The 16918-nt window shown below is 46.7% G+C and overlaps 1 protein-coding gene across 3 annotated transcripts in view; it reads right to left on the bottom strand.

The window, feature by feature from the left end:
• Window positions 1-16918, bottom strand: part of LOC144721735 (dysferlin-like) — a 190779-nt gene that overhangs the window by 126812 nt on the left and 47049 nt on the right. For all 3 annotated transcript variants that reach the window (XM_078599615.1, XM_078599614.1, XM_078599616.1), the window contains exons 33-39: window positions 16438-16596; window positions 14335-14364; window positions 13878-13964; window positions 13281-13382; window positions 12686-12847; window positions 6140-6308; window positions 1593-1660 (exon numbers count right to left, since the gene is read on the bottom strand). In XM_078599615.1, coding sequence (XP_078455741.1) covers window positions 1593-1660; window positions 6140-6308; window positions 12686-12847; window positions 13281-13382; window positions 13878-13964; window positions 14335-14364; window positions 16438-16596 — 777 coding nt within the window. The remainder of the gene's footprint in view (window positions 1-1592; window positions 1661-6139; window positions 6309-12685; window positions 12848-13280; window positions 13383-13877; window positions 13965-14334; window positions 14365-16437; window positions 16597-16918) is intronic.

Genomic DNA, 16918 nt, shown 5'->3' with positions numbered 1-16918 from the left:
GGCCTTCCCTGGTAAAATAAAAAAAATTGTTTAGTTTGGTAGTTTATATGTTAATGTGAATATTCAGCCATGCGATTGCGTGCTCGCGCCACTGTGGGTACCAGGGCCTCCACGAGAGGGAGCCCCGCACAGCGTCTCCAAGAGGCGACTTGGGGGCCGCTCTTCCACACTGCTCAGACCAATGGCGATTACATCGGTGAAACGTGCAAGGGAAGCAGCCTCATCCTCCCAGCAAAGATGTCTGCGCCATGTTAAACATGCAAGACCCAAGAAGCAAACCTGGGTTCGGGAATCCATTCACACACTGCGTATTATGTCATCACGTGTGCCTTCTTTACTACCATAACCTGACCCAGTTTTCGGAACCAATTTTCAAACAATTGCGAAAGCTGGGTAGCCTAATGCGCAGAGCCAGTTTGCATGAAGTTGACTTTTTGATTTCCGCTGCTGCTTATTATTCTCTATGGAGAACATCTCTGGTCAAGTGTACATTAAAGACCCTGTGACGTCATTCACAAGAATAAGCAATAGCGTGTCTTCAGGCGTGATGAGGTAGGAGGAAAGAGAGTAACACCTGTACTGGGATCCATCGCTATATCGCAATAAAGCCTCTGTCTCTAATCATCTTTTTCAAAAGCATACACTGAGTAACATATTGATGACATTGGGTACATCTAGGCCCAGGATAAGTTGTTCCCTCTGACCACGGCGACAGCGATGGTCAGGGATCAGGCCCGCAATCAGCATTACTGTGTGCCTGTGTTGTATTCCAAATATCCAAAATGGGATACAATTAAACTTGAAAAATATTTCTAAAACAACCTTAAACCAAAAATCCAGGTCTCCCTTGCAAAACAGATAATCAATAAAATTTACGACATTACATTCTCAATGTAACCGATGTTACTACCCATGTTTCACAACGGCTTTAAGTGTGTTGCTTTTGTGCACTCACAGGGCCCCACTGTGAACCTGGGGTGCTCTTGCCAATGATACCTGACGATACTGAGGATCATTAGTTCCATGAGCATGACCCTGCTGATGAAACCCAGAAGGTCAAAACGTGTCCCAAGTGTGATTTGCTAAAATAAACACTGCAGGGTAATTCGTCTGGACGGCTCAGGCTAAAATATGCTTCATTTTGATGTGGTGAGACAACGTGAAGTCTCTTTATCGATTAAATGCCGATGCTATTCTAGTGGTTTACAACCAACGATGTTGCTGGACACGTTGACCCATTCATCCCAGGCAGGGCAGTCAGCTTGCACTAATTTCAGGCCACAGGAACCTCGATTTGTCAAGATACCAAACCGAGCTACCTGGGCTGAACCAAGCCAGGCAAGAGGGGAGTGCAGGGGCCAGGCCTCAGACATTTACAGCCTCCACTGGACTAATGAAAAATTGGTCCCGACATTAATTGGCTTCAATTAGTGACTGTAGTACAAACGTGTTGCAAAACAGAAGTCGTGCTGCATTGCTTGACGTGGGCGATTGTGCAATGTCTGAATCGTGCCAGTGTCACCGTGATGCTTCTGCTGCAGCTCATGCTGGCTCCTCGTGCTCACTCTCGGCTGCTGCTGTTGCCGCTGTACCTTGATCAGAGGCTTGCAGTCGTCCACCTCGATAACGGTGTCCATTGGGCTCGAGTGGGCCGAGTCGGCTGTGCGCACAGCCACAAGACAAACGTAAAGGCAGGCGGACAGCTGATTCCCTTTTACGTTTTTTAACGGACCCCATCAAGGCAAGTAGTGTAAGCAAGCGCCTATTTAGGCATTCCAGGTACACGCACAAGCACATGTGGGCCACGGCACGAAACAGGATATTTTGTACTCGTTGATACCGCCTTCATTTTCAGCGTCTAATTGTGTTTTAACGCAATTAAAAATGGCCTACCCATGTTTGCGATAAGTTCACAGGATCTTTAGCGTCCAATGTAATGCAGACAGCTGGGGAACAAGCTAACCCCGTAACAACGCAGCAAGCGGCAGACACGCGAACGCTGGGCCATGTCACCTCCTAGAGGCAACATTGACAAATAAATATAAAGATGCATGTTATGGGTGTAACGATGCATCACCAATTGATCGATTAATATATTATTATTTAGGCTCACGATGCATGCATTGAGTGGCGTGTTTATCAATATATGCAATGTGTGTACAAGTGTAATTTTTTATGTTCATTGCAGGAGAAAAAAAACGTAAACACGCCAGAAATTTTCTTGAAAAAATAAACATGTTTTAGTAATAATCAAACAATAAATTGCGTATTAGATTGAGTCTCAGCCTTGAATTATCACAATTTCATGACATTTACACCGCTCATATATATCGATACAGTTTAAATAGGTTTAGAGCTTCATGAAAAATATCAATATTCCTGGGTCTTTCGGTACATTCACGTAGATATATTCCAAAAAATAATCAAAAATAACAGAAAACTACGACGTTTCGATCGCAACGCAAGAAGACGACCGCGTGCATTGCGATCAAAGCGTCGTAGTTTTCTGTTATTTTTGATGATTTTCTTTGAAACTATCTACGTGACTTTACCGAAAGACCCAATAATATGAATTGCTGCAGTCAAGAAAGCGTTAAGTCGAAAAAGATCCAGTTGGAATTTGGTGCTTAAAAAATGCAGATCCTTCTATTATAAAATAAAACTACTGGAATAATTATAGACAGTAAGAGCAGTACAAGTGATAAAGCAGCCCCTCAATTCTAGACAAAATAAATGTGCTGAAATAACCGTTGTGAATGTTTATACTGTGGTTCTTTTTGTCTTAATGTCATGTCATGTGCTGTATATATACTACATGAGGCAAGCTATGTCATCACTCCGCAATCTGCCAGGTATTGCCATGTAGCAGATTTGCCCCAAGAATATACATTTCAGTTCCACACATGGGCACCGAGCCTTGACATGTGCTATGGAAAGGACAACCCGGTCATTCGGTAATTGCTGGTAATTCCACAAATCTGGTTTCAACACTCGCATACAATGACCCGCCTTTGTAAGGCAGTAGTATCGAGGGATATTGTTACGTCTACATAAATTAGCAAATAGTGCGCTTGTTTGAAAATCTTTCCACAATGTATTGTCAAGGGGGGGCTGGGGTTGGATTTGAACGCAGTGACCCCTGGAGCCAGAGGTGGACAAGCTGCCCACACGGCCACGCAGCTGGCTGCCCCAGTAAATCAGCAACTGGGCCAACGCAATCGTGAACGCACGACTGTAAATAGAAGCAAACATTGGAACGGTGTAATTCGGTTTACATTTCAGTTGTATTTTTACACGCGCTCTTTCATTGCATTGACAGGGTTATTAGAAGCACTTTTTTCGCGTGTAGAAATATATCTCAATAGGTTTAATGGTAATCATTTTAAGTGTTGTAACTTAAGAAACGGCTTCGTTTGGGGGGGAAAATGTGCAAGGATATTGAAATATGTGGCCTATAACTGCACAATAAATATTTATATGTGTAACTATTTAGCAAAAGACCCCAAATAATTTTAACAATTTTCCAACCAAGATGGAAGCATTCCCTCTACGGCTGTCACCAAAGTAAACATACTAAAAGCATGTAATCACATCATCGGAAATTAAAAACTCCTTTAAACTATGAATGTCTTTCGCAAGTTTAATTACTTTTCTGCACCCATTAACCCACTCATAAGATACAGTAAATTTAGCTGTGACGGTCCCACCTGAAGACGGAGACTTGTGTTGCCTCCAAAACGTTGTGATCTAATTGATTTATTTTCATTTATTATTATTTTATTTCTATTATTATTTTTATTTTATTTTTTACCTACGTGACTTTACCGAAATAACCTAAGAGTATGAATTCTTGCAGTCACGAAAGCTTCAAATCTAGAATCATATTTAAACCCAGTTTTAATATGCCTCAAAGGCATGGAACTGCAAATGTCGTTTGTATTTATAATGTGCATGCAGATGAAGAGTTGTCCCAACGTGCCTTCGTTTGGGTTTCACATCTGAGCATTCAATTGTGCATTTAGGAAACTGCCATGCATAAACATTATAGTAATATAATTATAGGGCTGCAAGCGCTGCCTAGAAACATTCAGGATGGCCTGCCGATGATCCATCCTCGACTGAACCAGGCTGGACTGTGTGAAGAGCTCACAGATTCTTTAAAGATCTGGACAGGTGATATTGTGTTGGCTGGATCATGTAGCCCGCATGCCCAGGCACTGCATGTCCAACCAACTTCTGTTTGACTGGACAGAGGGGGACAAACGGTGCAGCACACGCCAGAGATGCAATGGCCTGATGTGGTGCAGGAGGGTAAGTAGCTGATTGGTCTTGCAGATGACCGGTACTAGCAGTGCCAAGATCAGCCTCTCTGGAAGAGGCTCACGAAGGACGCAACTAGGCATTGAAAGCAATTTCCCTTCGAAATGCAATCGAGGGTGGAGGAGTGACGCTCAGAATAACGAGTGAAGTGCAGCCATTCGACACGTAGCAATTTGGCGCCGTGGAGAGCAAATGTGGTGCATCTGCCAGTCATCTCAGTCAGTTATCTAAAACACCTGGGTCTGTCCCATGATCTCTTGGCAGCGAGCCGTCAACGCTTCAAATGGCCCAAAAGTGCACCTAGCCTGGCACAAGCACCGTGGTGACGTCACCATCACTTCGTGTCGAACCGCGGTTATTGTTGTCATTGTTGTTGGTTCCCTCGTTCCCACATTGGGAAGCCGTAGTGAAGTGCTTTGTGCATTTTACAATAATCCTGGTGGCCAGGAATTGATGGCCATGGAAAACATCAGCAGTAAATTATACCTGAATCTGATATGGATCACTTCTAGGTCATCTCAGGCTAAAATTAGTGACATTAAAAAGACACAGCGAAGTCAAAACCATCTCTGTGGATACAAGGTCGATCAACGTGCTGCAGGTGAAACCGTCCATCCTGTGCCACGCCAGCCTTAATGAGTAAGCTCTCTAAAAGCCTCTGCCCCACAAGGCTATACTGTGCAGGTAAATGTGGAATCTCTGGATATACAATGCGGCAACATGTGTGATAGCACTGGACAGCACTACAATCCCACTGACCCAGCAGATTCCATTCCCGGTAATGTCCCCCACCGGTGGTAGTTGGTCATTGAATGGAGCCTTGAATACACCTTGGCGAGCTCAGCCTAAAGTGAGTACCTACTGCCTAGCGAGTACATGGCGTGCGGCTATTGTGTTCAACAGACTTCCAGGGTATCTGGGCTGAGCCCATGGAGCTCGCCAGACGTGTATCCCCCACCGTCTGCCACCGGAGACAAAAACGAGCTGATGCATTTTTCTTGCTGTGCCAGAATCCGAGTCTCAGAGATGCCTTTTAAGTGTCCCGATGTGGGAGTTTAGCCCAATGCACTGCACAACCGACATGTGGGACAAATTTCATACATACAGCTCGGCCTCTTTCTAAGCTTGTGCAAAAATGCAGGCCATCTAGCGGAAGGTCAGGATTAGAGATACATGCTTATATTGAGCCTGCCTCTGTGCCTGTTTCATATAACAGGCGCTCTGGGTGGCTGCCGAGGCAAGTGGCCAGCAGTGCAAACCACGAGGACAATTTGCACACGATTGATGTGCACCCACCAGCAGCTTGATAGCAGCCAGCTGGTGAGACCATCGTACAAAACCCAGTCCAGAAAACCACACTGCGTTAGAACCCTTCAACCCAGGGTCCTTTAGGTCAATTACTGCAACTAGAATTTAAACAGCATGCTTAAAATCCACGTCATTCTTCCGTCTCATCAGCCCCCCAAACTATCGCTGTCCATGCCCTTGTGATGACGGATAGTTCTAGCACAATTCCTTCCCATCCTGCCAGTTATTCCCTTGGCAACCCAGAGCTCTGGACCTCCGTTCACCGCTGTCGTTGAGACGCCGTGCTGAAATAATAAATTCCAAACAGACCTCACGACTGCTCAAATGACAACAGGGGAACTAGTGGTGTATACAACGGACGCAGGGGTGTGCATGGGTGTGCGTGGGTGTGCGTGGGTGTGCGTGGGTGTGCGTGGGTGTGCGTGGCTGTGCGTGGGTGTGCATGGGTGTGCATGGGTGTGCGTGGGTGTGCGTGGGTGTGCGTGGGGGTGCGTGTGTGTGTGCGTCTCACCAGCGACGGGGGATCTGGGTACTCGGTCTGGAGCCCGGTAGGGGTCACAGAAGAACTCCTGCAGGGAGCGGATCGTGAGCTGACCTACCACCGGCCGTCGCCCAAACGGACGGTTGTCCAGCAACTTGACGGTGACGGGAGGTGCGTAGCAGCCTTCAACTGCCATCCTCTGCACACGTGCGCACACGCACACGCGCGCAAACACAGGGACCCCCCCAATTAGCTCTGGAGGGCAAGTGCTGTTGGTGAGCACCTGTTCAGATGAGCACCTGTTCAGGTGAGCACGGCACACGAGGGCTTTGCGTGGCCAGCGCCAAAGAATGGGACAATTGGCACCCCCAGTGCTCACGATTGCATGCTGCACCGGCCGCTGGTTGAAGGCACAACACAAGAGCACGTTGTCAAATTTGAGACTCATCGACATCTAATATCAATGTCTCTCTATTGTAGCTTGTACCAGGAAAAAGTGCTGAAGTTCAATTCTGCACCATCAGATTCTTAAAAAAAGGCAGATCTTCCAATCAGGATATTACCAAATGCTGATCGAGTCACCGTTTGATGGAGTCACCGTTTGATGGAGTCACCGTTCACATCTCGTGCGGGGCAGTTCAATTCTGAACCCAACCGGAGGCACACTCTTGCCAAGCACAGTGCCATCCAGGCAGATGATTTCAAAGATAATTTAAAGAATATACAAAACCCCAGTGTATTTGGTAAATATGACCATGGCAGGTAAAGGACACGTATGTTATAGTGATTGTGAATGGTATTTGGCTCAGGTGGGCAGCTATCATGTATGGAACTATGGTTTTTGAATTTTGCTAGCCACCCGTGATTGAACCCGGTTCTCAATAATAAATGCCTTTTGAAGCATATGAAATTTGATTGACACTTCATTTAACTAAAGCCATTTCGACAGCTGAAATTCTGTGCACGTGTGTTTGATAATTGACACATGGCAAACATGTATTTACGGAGATGGAAGAGGCTCCTTCAGAAACTATTCTGAGATGTCACCTTTCGAGAGCATCATTTAACAGGGCGTACATGATACTCTGATGACTGAAAAGGTAATGAAAGCACATTAATTAGCATTTTACAGAATGACAAGTAGAACTATACAATAATAATAATAATACAAACCTCATTCGAACATATGTACAACCTGCAGCTGTTGCTCATCGGCTGGGGTGTAATTATTTCCAGTAGCCATAGCTTGAAATAAAAGACAGAGAAGTCACCTCTCAACAGAATGACTCTGGCTCCTCTCACCTGCTGCACCTAGCCACAATGCGGGTGCTCGTGACAGCGGTGCACATGTTTGCAACAAAATGACGTCATGCGCTCACTTTCCAAACCATTGCACAAGCACCATGTGTCACATGACCTTAATAACAACAACAACAACAAAACGGATAGTTTAAAATACATTTGAAGTCTTAAATAACTACAATTAAACAAAAACTCGCAACCCGCATTTGTGAAAACAGCGCCCTTAGTTACCGCGCTGTTTAATTGTTTATTAACAGAAGTAAAAAAAGGGTATTTAAAAAGGACAATTATAACCAAAGGACATTTGAACCTCATGCCGGGACCCCGGGGTCCCGAATAAACGGAAGTCAAAATCGTAGTGAATCAATGTCTTTATGGCGACTCCGTCCCACCGCGCACATAAACGCCGCGACCCACCTGAAGCGGATCATTCTGTCGTCGTGTCGTGTCCAAGCGCAGCGGCGAGGACGAATGTGCACAAGAGCTGAGCAAGCGAGTGCGCTCCATGCTCGGGTATGGGCAGGATCATAAGTCTAATCCAAAGCTGCTCAAACTGCCTACACGACTTCATAACGGTTTGCATACTACAGTGAAACTGCTCTCTTATCTTCATTATTATTTGTGACCTACCAATGTCTGCAGCCAGGATCAATCGATGACAATCCTATTACCTACAGATGAGATGCGTTGCACCGTTAATTCCTCATGTTTGATAATACTTCTCTTGTCCGTATGCATCTGTGCAGATTAGTTTTTTGCGGTTAAGCCATAGTCCCCACATACCGCTCGTATCGATGCGGATAAGAGGAGCGGCGACCCACTACTCTGTAGAGTGACATTGGTATAAACGCTTGTTACAATATGAACAGCGCATTGAAAACGCCTACTATTTCATGTACTGTTTACAAAGTGTGTTCACAAATCCACACTGAGAAACACGATGATCGACAGAGGGGTGTAAATAATTGTTTCAATAGTGTATTTAAATAGAGGTACTGCAGGTAAGTAGTTTTCATTTTTAAAGGCATAGTTTTTGTTGACATTATAATATAATGTTTACGCGAGAGCGGGGGGCTTATGGGACCCCGGGGTCCCGCCATAAGGCTCATTTGTTGATTTTGGAACAGGCCAAGGTTTTGCTCGCAGCCCCCTGAGTCGAGGGGGGCTTTGCGTGTGTCATGAATCCTGAGTGTTTTGGAGTAGGAATGACTCGGCTGGTTTATGATTTAACGCTTCCCGCACTGCGGAGTAGCAAGGCTGCTGCTGCTGCTGTCAGTATGGGAGCTAAGATCAGCAGAGGGGGGGGGGGTAGGGAGGGCGTTGTTGGGGGGCAGTGCAGGAGCGCGCTAAGACGATGTGAATGCAGGTGTATGCTGCCCCCGCTTGGCCGAGACGGGATCATTGCCGATCGATGAATGGAGTTCGAGCGATAACACTACTCCGCTACTGCTCCTGACGCGGTTATCTGGGCTTGCATCTACATCAGCAGCCGTACGAAAGAAGAAGAGGAAGTGAGTGATTTCAGGATGAATACCATAGATCGAATTCAGACGATAGTGGTGGGATCAGCATAGTTGGGTTAAACGATATGAGTAATGTGGTATTTCATATAATAATAATACGTGACCAAGTAGCAGCCAGAGGAGAAAACACGTCTGGGGTTACATTCGCTACGGAGGCGGAGTGATGAAATCGTTCAATTTGCAGGTGCAGAGGTGGATTGTTGCTTTTGCTGGATCATGGAGAGGCGGCAATGGCTTTGGGAAACTTTCATTCCAGGCGTTCGGGAGAACAGTGATTAACGAAACCCCACGCATCCACTGGGATAACACACAAACGTTGCTCAAAGAGGAATTCAAGAAAAAAAAACATTCCTTCTCAGGCGCTCTCATGGCCGCTTCACAGCCCCGTGAGTCTGAGAGAGTTTAACAAAGTCGTGTGACCCACTGCCCTTTGCCTCCGAAGTGTTGTCCAGTAACTACAGTGGGCACTAGTGGGCTAAGCTCAATGCCCCAAGTGGACATACGTGTTGCCCCGTGCTCAGTTGAGTAGGTGGACAATTTGCAATTAGAATATGAACATTGAATTGCCGAGTGTACGAGGTGACATGTCCACGTCTAAACCGGCAACGGTCAATTGCCCTTCAACTCAAGTCGTCTAACACAAACCACGAACTGCCTTGGCTCGTGCCGCCCCGACCCAGTTAGATTCTGGATTCGTTTTTAAATTATAAGAAAACGATTTGTTTGACCGGCTTAATGAGCTCACTTACATGTAAGTACTCACTTAAATCAGAATTATTCAAACATCTTTTTTTGTGTAACCAGCGATAATATTTAAACGTGTTTAATTGAAACTCCGCGGGGGAAAGCGAGCTGCTCGCTCCGAGCCGCGGCAAAGACACGAAGCAGCGCATGAAGCGCAGCCCGGGAACAGGAGACGATTAGGGGCTGCTGAGGTTACACATTAGCGCTGCCTATGGGACGTTTATCCTTCATAATTCCGCCAAACGGCGGGCTCCCACACGTGGACACAGCATTGTTGATTCAGCTGCAGCTATGAGGATGACGGGGGTGTGGGGGGAATACAATCCCCTCTCAACGTTCCACCTTCTAACTTTATCCCTGCCGTGTTCTCTGGTAATTCCTAGAAAGATCAGTCCTCCGAAACGAAGCAATACATATGCACGAGCGGCTTTTCGATTGTGGGATTTCCTTCGACGGGAATGTCGGGTTACCAATCGAGTAGAAGTCTCGTGGCTGTTAAAATTAGTGTAGGGTGGTGGTCGTATCCGTGGTGGACTTGAGCCAATCGAGAGGGCTGGGAGAAGGTTACAGAAGGTCACGGGAGATCGAGGAACGGTTTTCCCTCTCAATGTTTCACCGTCAAATGTTATCATCCCACCCCCCATGTCTCTGGAAATTCCTAGAAAGATCAGTCCTAAGAAACGAGAAGAGTACTGTGTTTGAAAAGTGTTTATTCCATTATCGGAATGTGATTGGGCAGTTGTGTCACTCGTTACATAGAAACAAACTGGGTCTGCTCTGAATTGGCCATGTCTATTATCTTGCTCAGATTTGATTTCACAGATTGCTGCATTAATTGACAGTCGTTAAATGTCGACGTTGCGTGTCGAACTTTCCAGATGGAGCAACTGAACTGGTATCGTTGAGACCCTGGTTTTGAACCTGAGTATTAGCCACTTGTGATTAAACTGGGCCCTCAAATGTAGTGAATTAATGGTCCCAGCCTGGCCATCAGTATCCGAGTCTGATCACCATGATATTGAGCTTTGTTTTTTTCACCTAATTTGGCAAACTTCACCTCAGAAGACGAACATTTTAGTTGCATTGTCATGAGACTAATAATTGTGCTCCGTTGCAACTCGTGTCATAGGCTGTTTTACATTCCTCTCAACACCGCTCTGTCGGAGGGAAACTTGAAGGTATCAAATGTTATTTTAAACTTCTCATTTGTGTCTCTGGCAAGTTATCGACACTTCTTGTATATTCATGCCGTCATACTATTCTCCTTAATCTTTCAAGTTGCTGCTTCGGTGAACTTGGTGACCCAAATGAAACCTTTTAAAAAATACATTTTCATAAACCTATTATTTCATACAATCACCTTTTGTTGCCTGTGTTGATGAAAATGTCTCAATGCGAGTAAAAGTTGGGAAGGTAACGGGGCCTTGTCCATCAGACTGATTACGAAGAAACCAAAGCACTATTCTCTAAATTTAATAAAATAACTTAGGCTCGTGTGTCAGTTAATAGGCCACGTCCAGAGCTAAGAAAAGCCCAAATATCCTGAGTGACTTACAGGTGGCCACTGCTCTTTACCATATGGTGTCTTGAAACCTCAAGGAATAATGAAGACAACTGACATATATGAAGGTTTCCAATAGTAGATACTGCAATGTACAACACAAATATAACACGAAGGGAAAACATCCTTGATGTTCAACCACCGCGACAGTGGAGCACATCGTGAGCCTACGGGATTCTGTGTGAGTCTCTGGGTCTTTGTGTGAGTCTGAGACTGTATTTGAGTCTCTGGGTCTCTGTGTGAGTCTCTGGGTCTTTGTGTGAGTCTGAGACTTTATTTGAGTCTCTGGGTCTCTGTGTGAGTCTCTGGGTCTTTGTGTGAGTCTGAGACTTGATTTGAGTCTCTGGGTCTCTGTGTGAGTCTGAGACTTTAATTGAGTCTCTGGGTCTCTGTGTGAGTCTGAGACTTTATTTGAGTCTCTGGGTCTCTGTGTGAGTCTCTGGATCTTTGTGTGAGTCTGAGACTTTATTTGAGTCTCTGGGTCTTTGTGTGAGTCTCTGGGTCTCTGTGTGAGTCTGAGACTTTATTTGAGTCTCTGGGTCTCTGTGTGAGTCTCTGGATCTTTGTGTGAGTCTGAGACTTTATTTGAGTCTCTGGGTCTCTGTGTGAGTCTCTGGGTCTTTGTGTGAGTCTGAGACTTTATTTGAGTCTCTGGGTCTCTGTGTGAGTCTCTGGATCTTTGTGTGAGTCTGAGACTTTATTTGAGTCTCTGGGTCTCTGTGTGAGTCTCTGGGTCTTTGTGTGAGTCTGAGACTTTATTTATTTGAGTCTCTGGGTCTCTGTGTGAGTCTCTGGGTCTTTGTGTGAGTCTGAGACTTTATTTGAGTCTCTGGGTCTCTGTGTGAGTCTCTGGGTCTTTGTGTGAGTCTGAGACTTTATTTGAGTCTCTGGGTCTCTGTGTGAGTCTCTGGATCTTTGTGTGAGTCTGAGACTTTATTTGAGTCTCTGGGTCTCTGTGTGAGTCTCTGGATCTTTGTGTGAGTCTGAGACTTTATTTGAGTCTCTGGGTCTCTGTGTGAGTCTCTGGGTCTTTGTGTGAGTCTGAGACTTTATTTGAGTCTCTGGGTCTCTGTGTGAGTCTCTGGGTCTTTGTGTGAGTCTGAGACTTTATTTGAGTCTCTGGGTCTCTGTGTGAGTCTCTGGATCTTTGTGTGAGTCTGAGACTTTATTTGAGTCTCTGGGTCTCTGTGTGAGTCTCTGGATCTTTGTGTGAGTCTGGTTATTAGTGTGAACTAATGGCTTGGCGCAAACGCACGTGCTAAATAAACAAACTAACATGAAAAGTCATGTCAATTTGGAGCGATCTCCGAGGGCACGAGGGGTACACACTCGTCATCCTCTGAAACCACCAGCTGGACTCACAACCCAGACATCGATTTATCGTTGCTACTCAGACTCATATCAAACACGAAAGGGAGAGCTACTCTGCCAGGTCTCAGCACGCACCACATCCATGAAGAGCACGGGCTGGTCGAAGTTGGGGTTCTTCTTGGCGTTGCGGATGGCGGTCGACTGCACCACCTGGTCCCCGCACTCCACCAGGAGGCTGGGGCACGACACCGACGACAGCTGGTAGCTCTTCACGCTACGCACCCCCCACGCCAGGATCTGGCCACGACGCGTGGAAGGAAGAGGCAGCACAAAGCCTATGAGACTCAGACAATCGAAACTGACCCACAGGTTTGTCTCCTTAAATAAATGCTGCTGGAAACATTGCGGCAGAAGGCCGTTTGGCTTATTGACAGATCTGCTATTAGTACATTTTTGAGTGGTGAAACGGATGTTTGCTTAATAACGTATTATTTTATGATCTACAAACCAACGAGAGAGAAAACACGTCTACAATTTCGCTGCGCTGTGCGCAATGTCCCCATGGTATTTGTCGATGGATCCTGTCTATGCCAGGCACTGCAGCAGCATTCATTTAAAGAGGCCACGCGTAGCTTTTGATGAGACTCGGGGAGTTTGAGACCAGTCCAGTCTCAGCACGTTTAAGAGCTGCGTGGAGACCGGTCTCAGGTCTGTGCCGTGGCGGTGTCACCTCGATGGCCGTGCGCTGCAGGGCTGGCTTGATGCCGGGTGGCACCATGTAGAGGTTGGTCCCCGGCTGTGGCGGAGGGTACTCCAGCTCCGACTCCTCCGGCTTGGGGGGGAGAAGGAGGGCATATGGGAAGGGATCGCACAGATTGCACAGATCGCACAGATTGCATACATTGCACAGACTGCACAAATTGTGCGCATTGTCCAGATTATACTCAGTGGAGAATTACCCAACATTGATTTTCTATGAGCTTTCATATAAACCCCTCCAGGGTTCTGTTTCATTACAACTACCAGATAGTGCTCTAAACTTAAGCTAATGAGAATGTTTTACAAATTACACCACAAATTACTTAATTGCGATTACGCTTATCAATATCATCGAGTGCCGCACAGGGTCAGCTGCCATTGGGAGTGCCCTTTCAAAAAACGTGTTGAGATGCAATTTGCTCGTCACGTGTAAAGCGCTCCGAGATGCCCCGGCGTGAAGGGCGCTCTCTCAAAAACAAATCATCATTATCATTATTGCTACTACGGCAAACATCTCTCTCAAAATCCCCCAGACAGACGGCTTGACGTCGAGTTACACGCAGATTACCGCTTCTTGGTTGATGCGCAGTGTGCACAATGCGTCCGCTTCATAGCCCGACGGGTCGGACAGCACCGAGAACATGGCACCGGTCCGCTGCAACGCACACACGCAGGCCGTGAGAAGGGGGCACAGAAGGCCGATGCCAAGTGATGAGATGGCACGTGAAGAGATTCATCTATATATATATCAAGCCCTTGACCACTGGGCATGCTATTGTGCTTTGTTTTTTTCCTGCACCTCCGATTAGCACGGTTGGCTACGTACGGCGCGAACGAAGATCAACGTACATACCAGAATTTATCGTGAAGCTTAAGCGAAGACACTTTACGTTGTACCTTCTATTCACCAAACCTAATCTTTTAATATCATATGCTGAGACAGTTTTGCAGGGACTGGCTATCCTTATGTCATGTCCCCCCTCAGCTGACCTGCTGTGTTGTCTGATCTTGAGTGAAACACAAACCTCAAGGCCTTGAAATCCACAGGAGAAGGCCTGAGTCGGAATACAGCATCACACCAGGCAGCGCCACCAGGGAAAGTGCAAAGTGGACAATATTAATACATCACCATAAACGATGTTTATCACTACTTGTTTATATATTTGTGTACACTACTGCTGAGCATTCATGGCAAAGATGATGCCTCAAACCATGTGGACAATCAAACCAAACCACCAGCAGAAAATGAAGATCACAGCTAAAGTACAAAAGTGGCTGGATACAAAGTTAAAAACTCCAGACATCGCTCAAACGCCTGTGTTTCGAAGCTGCTGCTGCTGCCGCTGTATCTTTTCATCCATCGATTTTGCGCTTTTGATCCACATTGACAGCAATTAAATTACGTCTCAGGTTCTGTGTGATTGGCCACCCAGTCACCTGACTGGAATCGGGTTGCAGCCAATCCAGCGATGCAGGTGTAATGACAGGGTGACACCTGCCGGCCTGTAGGGGTAATTACGGTTATGGCTGCATTACATAACGCCTTATTATATGGGGGGCGTATCTGGGGTAAAGGTGAAGAGCGGAGTCAGTCGAGAAGCTCCGGGAACCAGTCCGAAGGTTCTGGAAAGGGGGCGTGGCCAGAGGTGGAGCTTGGCCGCGACGGGCAGATATAAGGGGGACCGAGACAGAGGTTCTGCGGGTCCTGGGTCCTGGCTGTGTCGCTGCTCGTCATCATCTCTTCGTCATCGACCACGTGGCTGTTCTTCTGCAAGACCATCTCCGTCGCCGCCGCTACGCTAGTCGGGCAGCCAGTATCTCTGGGCTGCCAACTGAGACCAGTGCCACCCCATTGCTTGTTTAAACATTGAAGACATGATGCTTTGGGGTAAAAAAGCCCCATTCACAATTGGATAAGAATGAGTTAACATCCCAGGCAGGGGTCTAACTAAGCCCAACGTCAAGTTAGCAACTTGACTATCACTTTTTGGAAGTCACCAGAGAGTAATAAAGCAAGCAAAGTGTTACGCAAGGCACATCACGTGACATGAGCACACTGCTTGTATAACGCACACAACCTAGTTACACACCGCCATTTCAAAAAGAGTTAAAATGGTGGACGTATTATTTGTACCTTCTGTATGTGTCATTACTCTTGTTTCGAGCCTGCGTGCACTTTTACATTTAATGAGTTTCCCATCATTGATGGAAAATGCCAGAATTGGTTTGAAGTAAATAGAGGTTGTATCTTCAAGAAAAAACTGGTCCCTGCAGTAAGAATGTGGAATGTCCACCCATTGCTCAGAGCAGCCAACAGAGGTGAGTACTGCCTCATGCTCATGTGGGCAGGGACAGACTTTTGATTACAGCATTAACGCTCTTCCTTCCGCTATTAGGAAACCACTGGAGCGATGCACTTTTGCGTCCGCACCTCGAACGCCGTCACAAGAGGTCACGCGTCTGGCGCAACGGTCCTTCGCTGACTACGCGCGATGAATGGAATTAATTTATTACGTGGCACATTGTCCAGATTCCAGCCAAGCATCGCAGCAGTGCCGGCTCAGCGACTCGACCGCAGCGCCACCACTCCGAGAGCCACCTGCGGGAGACGCCCGTTGCGAGGCTCTACTCGCCTTTACACCATTGGAACCTCATTTGCCAGAATAAAAATTATGATAATTGTTTTTTACCCTTTTATCTGGTAACAAAACTGACACCTTTTTTTTTTACAAGGAGTCATGTTTGCATAGACCCCAATACCTGCGGTCATAATTCTTGCCAGATAAAAGGGTAAAAACCAATTATCATATTTTTTTATTCTGACAAATGAGGTTCCAATGGTGTAAATGCTTGCCCCGAGCTCTCATACTCTGATGGTGCATTGTCTTTGAGTTGTGCGCCTTTTGGCGTCATCTGGTCCAACACTATGTGAGACTAGGCTCTAAGGAAAGCTGTCTCGGGTGTGGACCAATCAACTTCAAGGACAGTGCATACATTATCCGAGCTATGTTTTTTGTTTGCATTATGACTGCAGGTATTGTGGTCTATGCAAACATGACTCCATGTAAAAAAAAAAAGTGTCAGTTTTGTTGCCAGATAGAAGGGTAAAAAACCAATGATCTACTCGCCTTGTCGTAGCGAACGAGCTCACAGGCCACCAGCAGCTCTCCGCTCTCGCGGCCGCTCCGCATGACGGGGACCCAGGCGAGATGCGGAGCCACGCGGTCGCTGGGAGAGGGCGCCACGGCGGGAGCGACCGTACAGCGGCCCATGAACTCGTCAGCTCCCTGCAACGATGACGCACAAAGAGGACGAAGAATGCCCCCTCGTAGCCACAACGGACTTTTGGGGCAAAAGCTGTTAGCGAGCACCTACGATGATGCACGTGCACACACGCGCACAGTCGTTCCCATTGAGCCTCTAGACCAGGGGTTGGCAACCCGCGGCTCCGGAGCAGCATGCGGCTCGTTAAGGACTGCTGCTTCGTGACGTTATTCACGTGTAAGCGAGCACCTATTTAATCCAGAAGGCCACATGCAGAGGTTTGTGGCCAGCGCCACCCACTGACCCCCTTTGTCTCTCGCATTGCTGATGTTTACACTCCTCATC

The sequence above is a fragment of the Lampetra planeri genome, chromosome 12 (genome assembly GCF_965212315.1).
Source record: "Lampetra planeri chromosome 12, kcLamPlan1.2.h2, whole genome shotgun sequence".
Lineage (NCBI taxonomy): Eukaryota > Metazoa > Chordata > Hyperoartia > Petromyzontiformes > Petromyzontidae > Lampetra > Lampetra planeri.
This window is presented reverse-complemented; position numbering and strand designations above follow the sequence as displayed.